The sequence below is a fragment of the Coccinella septempunctata genome, chromosome 6, assembly GCF_907165205.1.
Source record: "Coccinella septempunctata chromosome 6, icCocSept1.1, whole genome shotgun sequence".
NCBI classification, from domain to species: domain Eukaryota; kingdom Metazoa; phylum Arthropoda; class Insecta; order Coleoptera; family Coccinellidae; genus Coccinella; species Coccinella septempunctata.
The window spans coordinates 19,877,186-19,896,877 of record NC_058194.1 but is presented as its reverse complement, the minus strand read 5'-3'; the positions used below and the strand labels follow the sequence as shown (position 1 = coordinate 19,896,877).

Sequence of the window (19,692 nt, the reverse complement as noted above, 5' to 3'; positions counted from 1 at the left end):
CTCCGAGATACGGGGTGTTAAAATTATAGAAAAAAAATTGTTTTTCATTGATAACTTTCACATTGCTTGAAATATTTTTATGAAATTTGAGACATAGGTTTTGAGCGTCAAGAAGCACTTTTCGCATAATATCATTTCCTTTCTATTCTACCAGTGGCGTCCGTACTGCAGCGAGACTAAATATTTTCAGATAAAAAAATGATACACAACTGGTTTTTCCTACAATCAAAATTACTGTTCAAATCCCTATTTAATTTGGGGCAAATTCGGTCTCTTGACTTTTTGCTGTACGAGGCACCGTTTCCGGTTAAAAAAATTAAACACATTCTCATGCATGAAGAAATCGCCAAAATATTTGAGAAGAAATATTCCTCGACATATGTTTATATGACAAACTAGGGCTTATTTTAGATGTAGAATACGTAGTTAAAATTTCTTGGTTACGATCTGGACCATCCTGTATAAACTTGTTGGCTTAAATTTAATCGGGAAAAATACCCTCAAAATTATTGTATTGAATTTCGAAACACCGTATTTTCAAATGAACCCTGTTGGACATATACGATACATCCAGAGTTCAATAACAGCTCTCCATTTGCCTGGCAGATGCTCGTTTCCACGGCTAAATAAGTCATTGTTCTTTTACACCCTTCGAGTAGAAATTTCAGCTGATAATTGATTGCAGAAAGCATTGCCGAGTTCGGCTAAATTTTCATTTCGAAAGCCAGACAGAAAGCCCTGCTAAGAACCAGCCAGTTTGCAGAGCAATACTCCCAGCAATTCGAGGACAAAAACCCCCGAAACGAGCTAACTGAAATTGTGAGTAATGCAGAGGAAATAACATGGCTATCAACCCCTGCGGGTGCTGAATTTACTCAGAATTACTTCCGACTAGAGAACAATAAGGCATTATTCTTTTATATATGATATATGGCTGTACTTAACGTTTCCTTATTTTTTCAACTTCATGAATGTAACACAAATTCATATATCAGAAAATCATGAGAAAAAATTGAGAAATTTGATTGATGTATATGTATAATTTCAGATACACTTTAGTGATCAGATGAAATCACTATTTACATATTCACGGTACTTGTTGAAAATATTGCAAGAATGCAGTGAGTAGGGGGAGTCCGGGAGACTTGAACCACCTCAAATATTTTAATTCAAATTTCGCGCCTCCGGTATCATAAATAGCTTGCGACATACTCGTAACAAGGCAAAACTAGTGGCGGCTCCATTTTGGACGCCATCAGAACTCGGGAGTGAGAGGGTTGAATGTGATTTTGTTTGTAGGAAGTAAAAAAATTGAATAATATTTGTTTGTTATACTGAAATGTTCAATATGTGCGTGGTGTTATTTAGGTTTATTGCTTTCATTGATTAATATTGTTTTACAAACGATAATAATAGTTGTAAAAGTTTCAAGAAAACATCAGTTGAATAGGCTAAAAGGGAGTGCGGGAGACTTGACCAATGCTATGGTTGGGAGACATAATCAGTGATCCATGTTTCCCGCACTGAGCCTAGATAATAGTTCGATTAAAAAAAAAATGAATTATAGAAATAAGTATAAAAAAATATACAAATGTCCAAAAAAGTAAAAAACATCTCGGAAATGAGTGAGAGTGACTCTGAAATAGAAAATATGTATTTCATACGCTGATACATCTGATGATGAAAACCTTGACATATAGGCAATCGTTGGTCATCGGAAATTGTTTTCTTTCAATGTTTTTCCTGATAAACAAACTTATGGTCCCCTGTTCAACTCTCCCATGGGTTAGGGGGACATGAGCCAATTTTCGGTTCCTAAAAAAAAGAGCTGTTCATCTCGCCATCACTCTACTATTATCTATCGTTACCTATTTGGGCATGATATCTTCACGCAAAAAATGAGTGGCTACCATTTATAGATACAACTTAAGTGGTTTCAGAGTGAAAAGGGGTTCAACTCTATCGGACTCCCCAAATATGCGTTCGATTTCATTTGGTGTACAAAATAAGATTACTCTAATATTTTTCAGGTGAATCAACGTGAGGGACTTATTTACGTTACAAATAACTAATGAAATGTTCATTCTTGAATCTTTTCAAAACGACAATATGGAGTATATTTTCAAATTCCTTCATACCTTTCCTCCATTGAGAATCCCCTGTCGATATTTGAATAACCAATATCTTCGAAAGTAAAATTTTCAATTAAATGGGATTTGTTGTAAACGACAGAGTTGGATTGAATATCTGAGGAATGCAAATTCCTTTTCCATTCTACGAATACCAACCTCTATTAAACTGGGTTCAAGTTGGAGTATGCCAGTAATTTTTATCGATATTGATGTCATAAACCCCTTCAAGGTGATGTAAGGGATGAATTTCCCGGTGCTGAGAGATTATTTTTGGGACCTAGTTCGAAATGCATATGAAGATTTGAGATTCCCGAAAAAAGAAGCTTCATTACTATTTTATTTATTCATTTTATGTCTCGAGGAAGTGTAATTAGCAGGTTAATGAAGAACTTTGAAATTTCGTGGCAGCTCTTTTCGTTCTATTGAGCTTTTGAGGAGGTATTCCTGATATTTCGTTAGCATTGTTCTTATTTTTCCCTGTAAGAGATGATACCGAATGAGTAGCTCAGTGCTGAGCAAGCGTAGGTATTAGTCGTTTTAGTGTTTAATGTTTTCATTATCCTTCCTTACCTTCGAGTGTATTTCTCCCTCAATTCCCTCTTTATCTGGTTCTCGTACTTGTGAGTACCTCCTTCCTTTAATGCTTAAGTTAAACACCCTACACTATACAGGTTGTCTGAGTTACAACTTACAACTCAGATACGAGACACATATTATAAATCGTGAACACATCATGTAAGATAAAACAGCACCTACACCATTGCGAGACATCAAGCCCAACCAACATCTGTGAACCCATAGAAGTTTTCAATTAGACTCTCTTATTTCGTGATCTACTGTGTCAAAAGCTCTTCAGGAATCCTTGAATTAAGCCTTCTTTCCATTATCGTAAGGATTTGTGATTTCCTAGACCACCTCGAACTGTTTCTTTTCTGCTCTATCTGAAAGCATCCTGAGAACCATGAAAGCAAAAAAATTCCCTTTGGCTAAGCAAATTTATTTCAATACTCACTCTTACTACGCGGAAATTTGTAATTATGTTGAAAAGATTATGTTTAAAAGGTTCAGAGAATTACAATACTGTTATTAATTATATGAAGAAAGTTTGTATCTTTCTTTTGAATTAATTTCATGACTAATTAGAGTTTCTCAGAATGCAGGTCCCTTATCAGGGAGTTCTAATAAATTTCATTCAATTTGTTGTCTGATCCTATTTCTCAGGAGTAACGAATAGTATTAGAGCATTCATTCAGTTGAAAAAGAAAACCCATGAATGAATAATATTCACTTCATCAACTTTCATTTTCACTAACTGGCTTAACCAGTTTGCAGCTTCGAAAATATTCAGACTCCTAATTAGTAGCTTGGAAGGAGATTGGGATTTAAACTCCATCGAAAGTTTTCATCTTCAGTCCTAAATTTCTGAAGTTCCCGCTTCTGTGAGTATTAAGTGAATCATTCTGGCGCCAAGATACGAAAACATTGTCGAATTAGGTAGTTTGAGAATGGCAATCTCAAAAACACGCATCCCTTATTCAGTACTTGGAACTCATATCAATTAAAAAGTTTCATGAAAATTAAACGAATGTATCTATTTTATTCAATTATTTCCGAGGAATTCGAAGGACCAAATTTTCCATTCATACTCATTTAACACTAACAGCTGGTCCGATGCAACTGGAGGGCTTGACTTATTTCAATATAATGACTCGTTAAACAAAGAAATAGTAAAAAAGGACAAAAGTATCTGTTTATATAAGGAAAGTCAAGGAGGATTTGTCGTGCAAAAATAATGAAGAAAAAATGATATCTATTAGTTACTGTATTTTAATTTGGTTCGTGTTTTTTTGTTCGAATCATACTTATTGAAAAAATTCAGATACCTATACTCCATTCACTTTTATTTAAGCACTCAGTTGGCCATGAAATAATTTTCTCAAGTTTTTGTAACTAGAACGGAGTAAGGTTGGTACTCATGAAATGTCGTTAATGTCATAACGCCGTTGCCACAACTAATATCCATTAATATAACAAAAATGCCGAAAGTGAAAAAGAGAGAAGACAGGGTTTCAGGAAGTGCTATTTGGTATTCAGACCCGCTCATTCAAATAGGTGGAAACCCTGATATTCTAATATCTACAATATATTAGACGGTAGCGAACATATTCAATGTAAATGAATTTATATCGGTAATGTTTCATCTGAATCTAAACGACTTATGTTTTAGCTGAATGTTTCCACAATCAAAAATATCGTGAATGAAGAGGATGACAGAGAATTTTTTTCTATTAGGATACCCAAAAAAGTGGTGGCATTTGAGAATTTTATTTTAGGGTGAACGAATGCGAAAAGTTACTACAGTCCCAGAAAATTTATTTTTCTATTTTTCCTATATGTCCTATATATTGCAAATGTCTTAAGGGATCAATAAATATATAATTATTATTATTATATCAAAGTATTAAAAATAAACAGCCATAAATACGAGCCAGTTGTTCTGCTAATTGTTAATTCATGTGAAATTTTTGGTTAAAGGTGAAGTTCCTCTTGGCTTTAAACTTTCCTTAATTCTTTTGACTTTCATTGATGCAAGATGATTTTTGTTCAAGAATTTATAATATTCTTGTAATTATCTGTTCATTTCTTCGAGAAATACCCATTCCATAGCAAAATAAATATATTTAAGAATTGATCTCTTGTATTTTCCATGCAAATAACTAGATTTGGTATGCCTTCAAGTTTGTATGAACGTCAATTATGTTCGTCACATATTTTCGACTTCAGATTTTCCGAAGTAATTCGACATTGTGATAAAATACGTAATAAATGAGACTTTTACGTAGAACGGGCAACATAGTGATTTAAAAACTGATTTAAAACCAAAAAATATATTGACAAGCGTCCTAACCCCCAGTGAACTCTAAAGAGTTCACTGCTAACCCCACATTTCCGTATTATACAGAGTGGAATGTGTATTTCCATGGCCAACCGAGTGGTTAAATAAAAGTGGATGGAGTATATTTAACTCTACAACTATTGCCCATTATAATGAGCAACTCAACCTATCCTGAATAATTCAGAACCCTTTACGCTTGCTCTTTTACTTTGGAAGTAAGAATAGCTAGGTACATACCATCAAATTTTTTCACACTGGTTCATTTTCGCACCGAATGATACTTTCATAGACGCTGATTATCGAACAAAATTCGAGATGTATAAATGGTAAGTAATTCACTCGGAATTCGAAGGAGAATAAAAATAACAAGACGGAAAATGAGTCAATTTTTAAACAATTGACCTTGAAAGAGCGAAGTACCAGAGGCACCGTCCGGCTAAAACCTAAATACTTTTTCATCGGGTTGTCTTTCGATAAAATCCTAACGGTAAAAACCGGATGATGTGAAAAAAACCTTCCAGTGTTTACAAAATTGATTTTGATCATAAATTCCTTATCAATAAGCCCAAACCAACAGTATGGACTATTTTCAGCTGAGAATTCGAAAAGTACAGACATTTGGGGAAACTGATGATAACGTTTTCATTTCAAGCTCGCAAGAACTTATATGATATATTCTATACTACGTATGTTGATATGTGAAAGAGACACGTGTAGACAAAAATGGGGACTTCACAAATGTTGACCTATTTCCAAATATAAGATAATTATCGTGAAAAAACCTGCCACACAGAAGCCGCGTACCTTTTCCATAGTATAAAATGTCAAAGGAACTACCACGCTCATATTCCGCATCCAAGAAATTCCTGTTGGCACCTGTCGTTTGGATAATGAGTAGTTTTGAAACTGGTTGTGCCTGCTGCACGTGCTGCACCGTTTTTTAGAAAGGATTAGAGGCTGTCAGCCATCGTTAAAAACTCACAAAAACAGTTTACTTTGACGTCAAATAGAAGCGCGGTATAAATACATAGTTAGTTTAGTTGTTACAAATCGAATTCTATGTGGCGCATGTATTGTATGAACTAGAAAATTTTTACTAATTAATAATATATCAATTAAAAATTGCCTTTGATAGAGAATTGGACGTTGGTTTCAGATATAGGCAAACAAGTTGATTCACAAACGATTTATTTCGCTACAGTTTCGGATCCAATTTAATCCTTCCTCAGGCTGCAATAAAAATTCAACATATAAAGAAAACAGATTATGGAACACAGGGAGCGACTCACCTAATCAAATTAAAGCTACAATCTCTCTTTCATCAATCATGAATAATTGAAATTCCTTACAGATATTGCTGTCTTAGACAGATAGCCAAAATACAAAAAAAATTAGTGAAATGTGTCATAAATAAGACTATGTATCGATTGTTAGATAAAATAAATAAATTAATGAATGAATAAATTAAAAGGATTATCATAACCATAATATGTCGTGAAGATAAAATATAATAAATTAAGTATAAATATCTAAAACACCAATAAAATTGTTAGATCATTTAACAAATAACTGACGACAACCCTACTTCACATGGACGAAAAATAAGATATACCAAGGAAAAAAATAACATAACCTAAAGCATCACAGGTCAATCATTGCATCTATTGATTATTATTATGCGTTTATAATAATCCTTTTGATTTATTCATTCATTAATTTATTTATTTTATCTAACAATGGATACATAGTCTTATTTCTGACACATTTCATTTAATTTTTTTTGCATTTTGACTATTCGTCTAAGACAGCAATGTAAGGAATTTCAATTATTCATGATTGATGAAAGAGATTGTAGCTTTGATTTGTCTCGGTGACATAATCAATAGGTCCTTTCGTTTGCATATTTGTAGCAATTTTCTATACTCGATTTTAGCATTCGTTTGCTGATTGAATTTACACCAGAAGGTGTACTTTATCTGCATCTCCTTTTGACTATGTGTAGATAAACTTACACTTCCTCTACACTGGTGTAAATCAAATCGAGTGTAGAAAAGTGCTACACTTTTTATGCAAAGGAAAGTAACTTGTATTTCATAATCTGTTTTCCTTATATGTATGTTGAATTTTTATTGCAGCCTGAAGAAGGATCAAGTTGAATCCGAAACTGTAGCGAAATAAATGGTTTGTGAATCAGCTTGTTTGCCTATATCCGAAACCAAGGTCCAACTAGTTAATAATTAACTTCTTCTTGTGGCATTTATCCACCACCTCATAACCATTCAACTTCAGAGCTCCCTCTGAAGCAGATGATCTATCAAAATTTGCCGCCTTAAGGCTTAACCTATCCATGCTTGAAAAATTTATCAGTCTATTAGCCAGCAAGGAGTCGTGATTGGACGTAGGTAAATAAACTCACTTGGGGGTACATTTTGACATGCGATAATCGAATGATCACTTTATTGACTGTGGACTACTAGTGTCATAGTAATATTTCATTATGTTGAAAATCGGAAATGCGATCAGTTTGGCAAACTATTATGTACTTTCTGTCATTGGTCATTGTGGAAATCCGTTACAAACACTCAAGTATTAAACTGACTGAGTTCCGCGACCAAGACGATGCAAATCTTAGAGATGCATTCCAGATTATATAAACAGTTTTCAGTTTCTGAGGTAATCCATATTGTCGTTCAGGATACGGTCATTGCCATCGGTGAATTATTCGTTTCGTACGTTTTCATTCACTCAGCTGGCGTTGATAGATTGAAATTTATCATTTCAGTTCTCTCCGGAAAATATTTGCGTCTGAGGGGCTCTCCCCTGTCTGCTGACGAATTATGGAATAAGCAATGAATCATGGAGAATGGAAAGCAGAATATTGCATTTTGTACCAGTGCGAGCTGTGTTCGAGCACTTCAGTTTGCGATACTCGTAAAATATGTTTTTTCTTCAGAAGCACTTCCCTCTTGAGAGTAATGAATACAGATCTTCCAGCCTATTGGTAATGCATTGGACTAGTCAAAAAATTTCATGGAAGTTGGATAGATGTATGAGTAAAACGTTTTCGAAAATGTGCAAACATGCAATCGGTAGCTGTTATACTTTCTGAAATAAGAGTTCAATTATGCAATAAAATCTACGTTGTCCACTCTTCTCTTGAAATGGGACGATCCGTTCTACTAATTCTTGTACAAATTATGAAAAGTTGTCGCCATATATCATCATTTGAGATTGATCATTTGAGAATTGACTTAGGTAAAAAAGATATCATTCAGTGCGGTGTGGAGAAAATAATGTTCCATCCCTTTTGTTTCCAAGATGAATCTCGAAGTTTTGGATGGGCAGAGATTTCACGATAACATGCCATTCTGAACCTATATCAATTCTGTCCTTTTTATTTTCATCCTTTTCTTTTTGGTACCGCATTGGTGGTTTCAGTGATTCTTGAATTCTTTAAGAGGTCAATATTCAACTTTTCAAGAGGAAATACCTTGGACCCTGTAGAGTAACTCTACCAAATATTAGACCTGTATATAGGGGAAATTGTCTAGGATAGTCTGTCAAAATAGTGAAAGAAAACTATCATTGTACATACTCAGATTAAGATACCTATAAGTGGTTAATTGCATATTGAAAAGTATATATGTTACGGCTAAAGATAGGTGTGAGCATAAACTTAAGATTAGCCGGCTAAACTTAGGTTTATATTCGAGGATCGGCTAAAGTTCGATAAAATATTCATCCGCGTCAGGGCATTTCATCTTTAGCCGGCTAATGTGCACATTACCCAAAACGGAACGGCTAAAAATGTATTCGATGGACACGCGGACAAGTGATGTATCATGAATGGTCGGATGGGGGAGGACGAAAGCACACGGCCACTTTTTTGTTTAAATTTTTAGAATTGAAATATGCAAAAGAGCATCGAATGTATTGGGGTTGTATTACATAACGCCCATGGGTTTTCAATTCTACATTTAACGATTTATTTTCATCTGTTTAGGAGATTAATGCTCTCCAAACCGAGCCTCATTTGTGAAAAACCATAATATGACCCCACAATAAAATGAGATATTAGACATAGAAAATTTTTTCCGTAAACAAAAGTATATTTTCCCTACCATTCAATAATTGGGTTTATGGAAAAATTATGAAATAGGAACTAATGTTGCAATTTCTTTCCAACCAATTCTTGCGCAAAAAAGAACAAAAAAAAAACTATGAACATGAACATAGTTGAAAACACTTTCTCTAGCTGATTTTTATAAAAATTTCTTCCCGAGTCATTGAACATACGGGTTCCAAAATATGGCTGTTGCCACCCTCCATGAATCATCCTGAGGGATATAGAGTTAACTCTATAATCTTTGTGCCAAATAGTCCGGTTAACTACAAACAAGATTGGGCACTTCTACTTATATTTTTCTAGAATTCAACCTTTGGTATTTTGGTGAAGAAGTTTTTGTCTGCTCATTCAATTTCCCTCAAATTATGAATAATAACAAGATGAAAAATAATCATTAACACTACAGTTTTCCCTCACACTCAAAATAGCATGTAATGAATTTTGTCATCAAGCGTTTAGATTTTTAGATTCGTCAAAAAGAATTCGTTGAGACACAGATGAAACAAATATAATGTTCATTCTCATTTATCCAACTGCTCAACAGAATGCTTTTCTGCTATTAAAATATGTTAAATTCATACAAAAAATGCATTGCATTAATAGTTTGATTATACTCGTATCACTATTTCTTTATATTCTTTTAATTGCCGAAAATTTGCGCCCCTCAAGCCTTCTACATTTTTAGCCGATGGGATGTGGTTACACTTAAGTTTAGCCGGCTAAAGATAGAAGAAACTAACATTAGCAAATACCCGAAGCTAAACCTAAGTTTAGCCGGCTAATCTTAAGTTTATGTTCACACCTATCTTTAGCCGTAACATATATACTCTTAATCTGGCAGTTTAAGAGTGACGAAAATGTGTAGGAGGTCGCCAAACTCGCAAAAAAAAGTCACGTGTACATTCTCGAGTGCAGTGGCTTTTTTCTTATGTTGATGCTAATGATTCAAGAATAACCAAAAAAAATATAATCTAACAGTTTCAGCGAACCGAAACAATGAAAATTGGCTATAAAGGTCACAAAAATCATTTTTTTTATTTATCTTCTTTCCTGGGCCTCAAATTGTTTTCTCATTCATTATAAAAGTTGTAAAGCATAACATTATCTACAAATTTTGTTCGAAGCAATTTTTTCTACGATCGAATGTTTTGGAGATATATGGCGATGAATGTAAATTAGACTGGGTTTCTACATTGACCTTGGCCTTTCGCATGCGTGGCTAAGCTCCTCGAAATTATCGCCCTCTAACTCTAAAATGGTTAAGAGTATGTAAAATTGCATCAGACAAAAGTAGTATAGAATTTTATACGATTAGAGGTACAGAAAGGAACATATAAAAAAAATAGGTACATAGAGGTACAGAAAGGAACATATAAAAAAATGCCTTGTTATCATCTTCAAACTGTCAGATTAAGAAAAGCCCTCCTGATTAGTGTCAGATTAATGGGTCAACACGTCTACAACACCGATATTAACCACCTGTATGAAAATCACTCATCTGCATTTTCAAGGACCGCTGTGACCTTGCGTAACGTCGAAATTATCAGTCTCTTTAAAAGTAGCTTCCTTTGGGTCCAATTAACATATCCTCTAAGAATCTGACAAGCTAGAAATTTTTTTTTTACCGTTTTCAACTTTTCCGTACGGCCAGCCCCACCACGCAAACTTTCAGATTAATATGAATTTATTATCAGACACACGTAGGGCATACACAGTATCTTAATTTGACACGCACCTGACGATTTTTTCTACATATTTAAAAAGCTGCAGACGCATTTCCCACCACTGAAGGTGCATACATCATAGAACCTTTTTTTTTTTACCTACCATCTTTTTTACACTAGTCTTGAAACACTTCTCTGCCTTATATTATCTGAATAAATGAAACAAAATTAAGATTTGCTATGTTCGTCAAATTTATTCACCATTTTGGTCAGTTCACAGGTTCAATAGGAAGATCACATAATAGATAGGGAGGTATAATATTGCACTCTACATAGGTTTCCCTCTTATATACTTACAAGTTCTCTTTAACATAAATTTGCTTGAAGTAACTATTTACATAAAACAAAACAGTCTTAATTACGTATTATTCGAAAATACTCTTTCTCTCTTTCACTAATAACAGTCATGTTATGGTGATGGTGAAGGTTGTCTTTTAATTTTCTCGCCAATTTCCAAGAAATTATGCTACAAGAGGTGACACTGATGAATCATCCTTTCTATTCATAGCATAATTAGTGATTGGCATTGTTATTTTCATTTTCAAATGAAAATTTGGGGATATTGAAACACGTCATTATGATGAAGAAACTGTTGGATAAAAATGATGTTTCTGAACAAGTTTGGACCCTTTTCATCGTTTAAGCTCTTGTACATCTCTTAAAATTTAACGGCGGCAAACTTTGGTTTTCAATTACCAGAGGAAAATATTTTTTTAATCTATAAATTTTTCGACACAAAAAATCACCATATGATTCGAAGAAAATATTTTTTTAATCTTTAAATCTTTCGACACAAAAAATCACCATATGACTCGAAGAATTCAATTTCCCAAAATAAAAAATTTAAATTGTTACACCTTGACCTCCAAGGCCAAGATTAGATAAGCGAGGATCCGTATTGTTAAAGTTATTTCTTCGTGAAAAGTCATTTTGCAGAGTAGCATCTGTGAAAGGTAAAGTCATCATCATTATCAGGAAACATCAATCATCCATCGCTCTGCAGGGATATCTGTGTAGTATAAGCACTTATCTCTTTGATAGACCTGTTGGCAGGGTAATAAACACAAGGTCCTGGACTGGGTGCGCGCTTGCTACATCTTTTCTCCCTAGTCGATCCCTTCATCCTACTCGAGTTACCATTTCGGCTCAAATTGGTAAACTGTCGATGCAGCCTGACACTAGTCCTATCCCCATTGGATATAAAACTGTCATCATGCGTCCCATCGGGGGATTCTCTGCCAGTCCCGATTCCAAACACGGAATTATGACAGAAAAGAACTAAAAAAAGTCTCTTGAATTTTTCGCCGAATATGACGTAAATGATGAAGTTGACGCTGGAGTTGATGGTGACAAGGAGGTTACTTATGTTGATAAGCATGGAGAGATCATACTCGAGACCGAATGTCTCTATGATGTTGATTACCATTGGTGGTAGATTGCAGATGAAGAAAACGGCCACTACGCAGAAAAGCATAGTTGCCAGGCCGATTTCACGTTTTTGCAGTCTGGACAATCGCTGTCTCTCTCTGTTTGCCCTTCGTATCTGGAAAAAAAGAAGTTTTGGTGAAAAGTTACATCAATTAACTGTATGTACAGGGTGGGCAAAATTCGATGGGACTGAACGCGCGGCAACTCTGTAACCGCAAGAGTTAGAGAAAAATGGATGGCACGTTTCTGATCTCAATATTCAAAAGATATATATTCTCTATCGAAAATACAGAGTGTATTCAAACGTGAGGCTTATTTTTTAACAGCAGGTAGAACTGATCAAAATAAAGCGTTTCACTAAAAATTACCCATACAAAACTTTCAAAATGACAAAGTTGAAAAAGGAATAGATATGACCCTACATCATTTGTTATCTGACTTATCGCGGAGCAATGGGAAAAACTTATATCGTGATGACTGACTCAATCATATGGTTTCATTTATTATATTGGTCAGATCGATTTTCACGTGAGAATGAAAATATAAATTAAAGTTGCCGACATTTTCTCGTTATTTAGTAACTTGAACGATTTTATCAAATGGCTCATTTCGATACCAACTGACAAAAAAATTTTTAAGATCAAGTTTAAAAAAATTGAATTTTAGTTCAAAATCGTCTAAATTAGTCTTAATTTTTTTCACAATGGTCATCACCATCTCTTTCAAACCTTCAAATAATCTTTGTAAAAATGGGATGAAATAGGGAAACAATAAAAACACTTGTCAACAACAGCACTTTCAATAAACTAATTTTCAACACTTTTTTTTACCCCTAATTGCACGGTACAAAAATTTTTTCAAGTGACCTGATGCAACTAATCAGATAGACTCACATGTAATGAACCATTCATTGTCCAGCCATATATTTATGTTTTGTTTCGTTTTTCTGATGCCGGATCATCTTCTACAGTTCCGTACCTTAAATTTAATGAAATTTTTTCGAACTACTACAGGGGTTGTAGCTTACCCATCTTGAATATTATATTTAGACAGTTTGTGGTGAAATGAATTATTTTGATGACTTCTACCTTCTGTCGAAAAAAAGCCTCACCTGTAAAGACACCCTGTATTCCTGTATAATTATTACTTGATTGATGAAATTCATCAAGATTAATAATTTACTTCGTTATGAGATGAACAGATATGTTGAATATGAAGCGCTAAGGAAAAAACTAACTAACTTCTAACTTCCAGAGACAACTGCTAACTTCCATTGAAATTTTATCAGGGTAACCCTGTATAAAATAAAATACCCATTCGCATTAGGGTAAAAATTCCTGGTAAATCTTATATAATACAATTTGTTAATTGGAATTGACAATTCATCTCAAACTATAATAATGTGCAACTGTTTGCAATGAAAAGAAAAATGAGCGAAAGTCTTGACAAATACTGAAGTAAACCCCCTTGAAATTTCAATTACAACTTTCATTTGAGTGTTCTTTTCACTTCTTTCTGTAGCAGAAACAATGGGAACATTTTCAGAGGACTGAATGTTGCCGGATTATAATCCAACAGCTGTTTACAAAGGTTTCCTACCCATAAAAGACAGAACGTCATTATTTTTCCGCAAGGAAAAGCCTCTTTGTTGGATTATCTAATCTCTAATCCCATGAATCTAATGTTATAACATCATTTGGGAAAATGTGTACCTATTTTAGGAATGAATTCATTCGCTGTCATGAGAAATTAAAACATTTTGTAATTCTTCAAATAATTACTAGATGTTTTTCCAGAGTCGAGAAAAATCTCTGAAAGGGTTATTAATGAAAATTTAAAGAATGTTTCACAAAATGGCCGTCAAAACATTGGCGAGCTGTTGTCTGCGTTGTGGATCAGGTAGGCGGTGTAATTGCTGTGACATTCGTCAGAGCAGAGCTGTACCGAGCATTTAAAAAAGTGCACTGACAAAAAGTGTTCCTAGGAACACTAGGATCTGAAACGCCACATTTGGTACCTTTATACCAGCTTTTTCTTTTCAGAAGTTACAGTGTTTGATAACCAATTATTTTAATATAAGCGGAATAAATACAGATGCACAACACCCGCTGATATAAAATCAACAAATAGTAGGTACTAGCAAAGCACCATCACTCAAAGTATTAACTGAAATTCTATTTGGTCGAGAAAGAGTAGCTGCTGATCATGGTAGGTATAGGTTTAATTCAACCTCGTCAGAGCAACACAACTCATACCTTGACGTAAATGGAATGCCCTTTATTCGAACGTACTACTCGGTATCGTGAACCCTAGCGCCATCTGACAGGAAACTAGGTCCAACTTTCCTAGCTCCCAAACTGAAAATGGCAGCATGTATCCATTTGTTTAATTTTGCAGGAACTGCATTTTGAGATAATCAAGCAGGGTTAGGGGGCGCTGGAAACGTTCGAATTCGTGGCAATAACTGTTGGTCCAGAAATCGCAATCATGAATGGATTTCGTAAAGGCTTAGTGCTTACTGATGCTAGAAGTACACAAGAGCTCTTGGTGCTTAGGATTATTAATCACTGAGCCTTTCGGTAGAATGCTCTAAATACTTAGCACACAGCACTGTTTTTGGGTAGTGCTCGAGAGCACGAAAAATGTTCAACTCCTTTGACTGAGTACTATGTTTGGGCAATGCTCTTGGAAATAAAAACTGTAGAAGAGTGTTTTTACATCATTGATTAATAACACGAGTAAAAGGTAATACCCAAACAACTATAGACTTAAATAATACTCACCTGACGGTAAATCATTGCATTCAATACAGCAATTCCCATGAACGGAATGAGATAAATGAAGATAAAATAACACCAATGTATGTAAATGGTCCTGTACGTTGGGTTCCTCCTCAAATAAGAAGGTGAAGGACAGTAAACCGTAATATTCTGCTCGGGCCACCATTCAGCCTGAATAGACGATTCCCAGAATCTGGATATGTTGTAGAGAGCGGAAACACAGATGATTCCGATCACATAGAATCTAGCACGCCCGTAGGTACACAACGATCGCACTTTTAAGGGATGACACACTGCCACGAAGCGTTCTAATGATACGAAGAATGTCAGGTAAGCTGATGCAGCTTGAGAGATGAGTGCTAATGGGTATACTACAGGAACAATATGGGGGTAAATAAAGTAATAGTACGTGGACAATGCTCCACTATAAGGATGTAGTCCAGGTAGTCCAAAAAGAAGCATACTGGTCAGGATTAGAACAGTATCGATTCTGGCGAGACCAATTAGTAGATAGTTGATGCTGGAGCGCATCTGGGGCCTAGAGAGAATTATCATAGAAATAATATTCCCGAACATTCCGAGCACACCTATTATGTTCAGGAGTAATCCATTGATGATGAATCTGAGAAGTTGGAGCTGTACGGGTTCTTCTTTTAAACACGAATCGAAGTCAGGGGAGGCATTTTCGGAATCGTTTGAAATAGAGTCATTGTGAGCTACGTAGTATTCAGCATCAGTTGAATTCAGCATTTTCGGTAGCCCTTCTCCTGTCACTTTTCAGAGGTCGTTTCGATTTTCATGGCTCAGGCTTCTCGTGCGGGAATTCTGCAGAAGGATCTCATTGAACATTTCGACGGGTCTTGCGTTGTGATCCTGGTAACTATCAGAAGAACTGCCCGATCCTCTTGTGATGGATGAGGCAGCACCTGAAAATTGATTAAGAATTATGATGGGTCTACTGAAAAATATTTTTGTTCGAGCTTTTCATTATTCATGTTAGGATTTTTTATTTGGGTCTGATGCAGAGTGAAACAAACATAAGAACAAAACGTATTTTATTCTTATTAAAATTAAAAATAATTTAATTTCAGATAGAGCAGTAATATTATCGTTTAAGTGGATCTTTCAAATATGTAACTGTTAGGATTTGTAACGGTCATAAATAAGCAAAATGCGTTGTTGAAAAGTGAGTGAAGCCCCCCTCCGAAATTACTCTTGTCGACGCTCCTGACCAGCCCCGTATGGCCAATTATAGTATCCCAATTGTGCGGTTCGCTAATTGACCGAAGCAGCAGCCCCACTCTGAGTGTTTTTAGAAGCGGAAAACTACACATTTTCTGTTGAAGTAACTTCTAATTGTTCTCATTCAGATTGATATTGTAACACCAATTTAACTGTTCGCCCAATCAAAATGAATGAATCTTCATATTCTCCAGGGTGGACCCTAGATTTAGTAGTTTTCCTTCAGAACACGATGGGAACTTCTCAAATATGCTTCAACAGTCAGTGGTAAGCCATGATACTGGCTGACAGTCTCTTGTCCTGGTTCCACCCTGGAAGGTCTGTTCTGGTAATCGTGTATTTTCTTAATTGGTATGATCTACTCATTATACTTTGTACTCTCATTGATATATTCTCATATTCTTCTCGAAACCAACGATTAGTGGTTTCCCTATCTTCTATTTTTCTGATGGAATTCCTAATCGTGCTTACTTGTAAGCAGTCCGTCTCTGTGAATGTTGTATTCATTGATGAATTTTCGCACTCTTGAAGACTAACGTTATTTATATTAATTATAGCAATCAATTTTCATTGATTGCTCTGTCACTGTAAACGTTGTGTTCATTCTGAATTTATTGAACTTTTTCAAAGTCTAAGTCTGACCTCAAGTGACTTCTCATTTGAACTACTCTGGATTATCCCTGCTTTTAGTTTAATAATGTCTCTCTGAGTCTATATATGTTGGTAATAGTTGGTTTTATTCGCTTATTAGCTTCATGCAGGTGACTTATTCATTTTATAATTGTGATATAATGTGATACAATAAATGTTTCCACAATACCATCTCCAACTCAATTATCTGATATATTATATAATACAGAACACTACTCTTTTTCACAAAATCATGACAGCCCCGATTTTGAACATGAAAATATTTGCAATATTCCTGTTCGGTGTGTTACCCCAATATGGTCAAAAGAGTAAGACCATAGATTAATAAAACAGGAGATAGAGCATCTCGACAAAAACGCGTTCACGAAATACTGCCATAAATGTGAATTTGGATATCTTGGGTGGGGGAACTGGACAGGGGCGGATTCAGAACTAGTCACACTGTGAATATTTCAGGTAGTCAGCAATAATTTTATATCGAATGGAAATATGTTTCAATGCAAAGATTTCGAGTATTTTTCTTATGACAACTAATCAAAGGGATGTAGAACTAATGTGTAATACCAAAACAACTTATGTAAAAAAGAATTTATTTTGAATACAATGTTACCATACACAAATAGTCAATATGACCCTAACCTACATACAGATTATTTGACATTTTATTCACTAAGCATAAACTGAAAATACCTAGTTCAACAACCTGCTTTCCCTTTCAAATTTTTATACCACCTCGAAAGTGCTTTTTGGTAATGAAGTGCATAATAATCAAGAGTTATTTTACGAAACTGTAAGCTCTAACTCAATAATAATGTAACTTTTAAGCAAAGCTTTCCAAGCTTTCATCTTGAATTTTTCTTTCCAATGATTTAGGAACTGCTTGTAGGGCAGCAACTTTTTTCTTGAAGTACTGACGACTCACTCGTAATCTTAAATCGGTTTTTTGACGTCAATTAGCTGTTTTTTAATTTCTGTTCTCCGCTTGTCTCCTGCAACAATTTTTCAACTGAAGTTTTACTTCGAAAAATGAGGTATCCTGATAACAGACATTTTCATTTAATAAATCATAAAAATAATGGGCATATCCGAGCTCTAATTGAATGGTCATTATTGTAATCATAATTACAGTAGTAGCATAATTTTTACATTGAAATACATTTTAGAAATAAAGGAAACTTTTTTGATTTTCACAAAAAGTTCCAAACATGACCTCTGCTCATTTTTATGGATTTTCATTCCTATGACGAGTTCTATTTGCCATAGCAATTTATAAGGAATTTTGTATACCTCCCTGGGTAGGTATGTACCTCACTTGTTTTATCCTTGAACTACAAGAAGCTTTCATTTCTGCAAATCCTGAACTGGCATTCGTGTTTCTTGATATTGTTCCCATTTTCCTTCCATTTTCCTCAAAAACTCCAGTACTGATAACAGGTTTGGCACAGTATTGGCTATAATTACAACATTATTGAAGCAATTAAAATCTTGTTATACTGTTCATCTCGAAACCAGGAAGAATATTTATACTAAAAAGCATTATATAATAAGAAAAAATCTACTATAAATTTCAAGTTCAGAAGTAGTCAGAAATCACTTGCAAAATTCCAAAGAAAGTGATAATCAGACAATAAAGCGAGTTAAATAAGTGGTAAACTACCTATCTTACCTCACTCGGGATGGCATCTTTTTTCAAATTTACGGTAAAAGTCGATTACTCTCATTATACTAAAGTCTGGAGTATAAATTACAAGAGAAGTCTAAATTGTTTTCAAAACCCAGTGCAACTCCCCACTGCTGTCGTCTGGTTTCATTTCTGGGAAATCTAAAATTGAAATCAATTATTTGATTGTATAAACTCAACATTTCAATCCCATCATTAGATGGGATTCAAACTTAATTCGACCCTGGCGTGCCCTAACTCCCTCCCCTGATTTCATAAAGTCGTGAACTCAAACAAGAATGAAATATCAAAAACTTACCAGAATAAATAAATCGCTTTCCTCTTTCGTGTATAAATTGCACTTTTATTTCAAACACACGTTTTTACGGCACATCGCTGCTTATTTTCCAAAATATTACGACGTGAATGATTGAAATAATATTTTGACAATTACAAATACACACGCCGTCTTAGAAATTTTAGAAGCGATCTGGAGGGGAAAACAAGCGAAAATTCATTTCATTGGTGGTTTTTTGGAGTGGGAATAATTTGAAAAATGAACAGTCTGGAAAATAGCTTATGATCCATCTATTTAATCTATGAGTAAGACATACAATGTGTAAATTTCAAAATGTACCACCCTCAATATCTCGGTCCCATGAAAAATCAGAAGAAATTCAAAAATAGGCAACTTTCGTTTCGTAGGGGAACATTTTATACGGGTAATACCAATCAATTTGTATTAACCCTTTGAGGGTGAACACAGCAACCCCTAAAATCTCAAAAGTGAAGGGGAGTTGAGTGACACTCTGTTTGAAGGTAATAAATACAACGGCTTTTCTATTAGTATTAGTACTTCCAAAAAATAAAAAGAGTAGAATAGGTACAAAAGTAAGAATTGCAATGAAACATGAAAATAATGAAAAAATGTTGCCCATTGTTTAGTAGATAAAAATATATTCTACATATACAGGTTTTAAAGGCATTCAACAACAAAAATAGTGTGGCTGCTACATTTTTTTTTCTAGGTTTCGTACACCTGAAGAGCAATTT

The 19,692-nt window shown here is 34.6% G+C and overlaps 1 protein-coding gene across 2 annotated transcripts in view; it reads right to left on the bottom strand.

The window, feature by feature from the left end:
- Positions 1 to 11,049: 11,049 nt before the first annotated feature.
- Positions 11,050 to 19,692, bottom strand: part of LOC123315415 (FMRFamide receptor) — a 124,123-nt gene continuing 115,480 nt past the window's right edge. For both annotated transcript variants that reach the window (XM_044901102.1, XM_044901103.1), the window contains 2 exons: positions 15,090 to 16,012; positions 11,050 to 12,421 (listed from right to left, as the gene is read on the bottom strand). In XM_044901102.1, the coding sequence (XP_044757037.1) occupies positions 11,864 to 12,421; positions 15,090 to 15,836 (1,305 nt within the window). In that variant the 5' untranslated portion in view covers positions 15,837 to 16,012 and the 3' untranslated portion in view covers positions 11,050 to 11,863. The remainder of the gene's footprint in view (positions 12,422 to 15,089; positions 16,013 to 19,692) is intronic.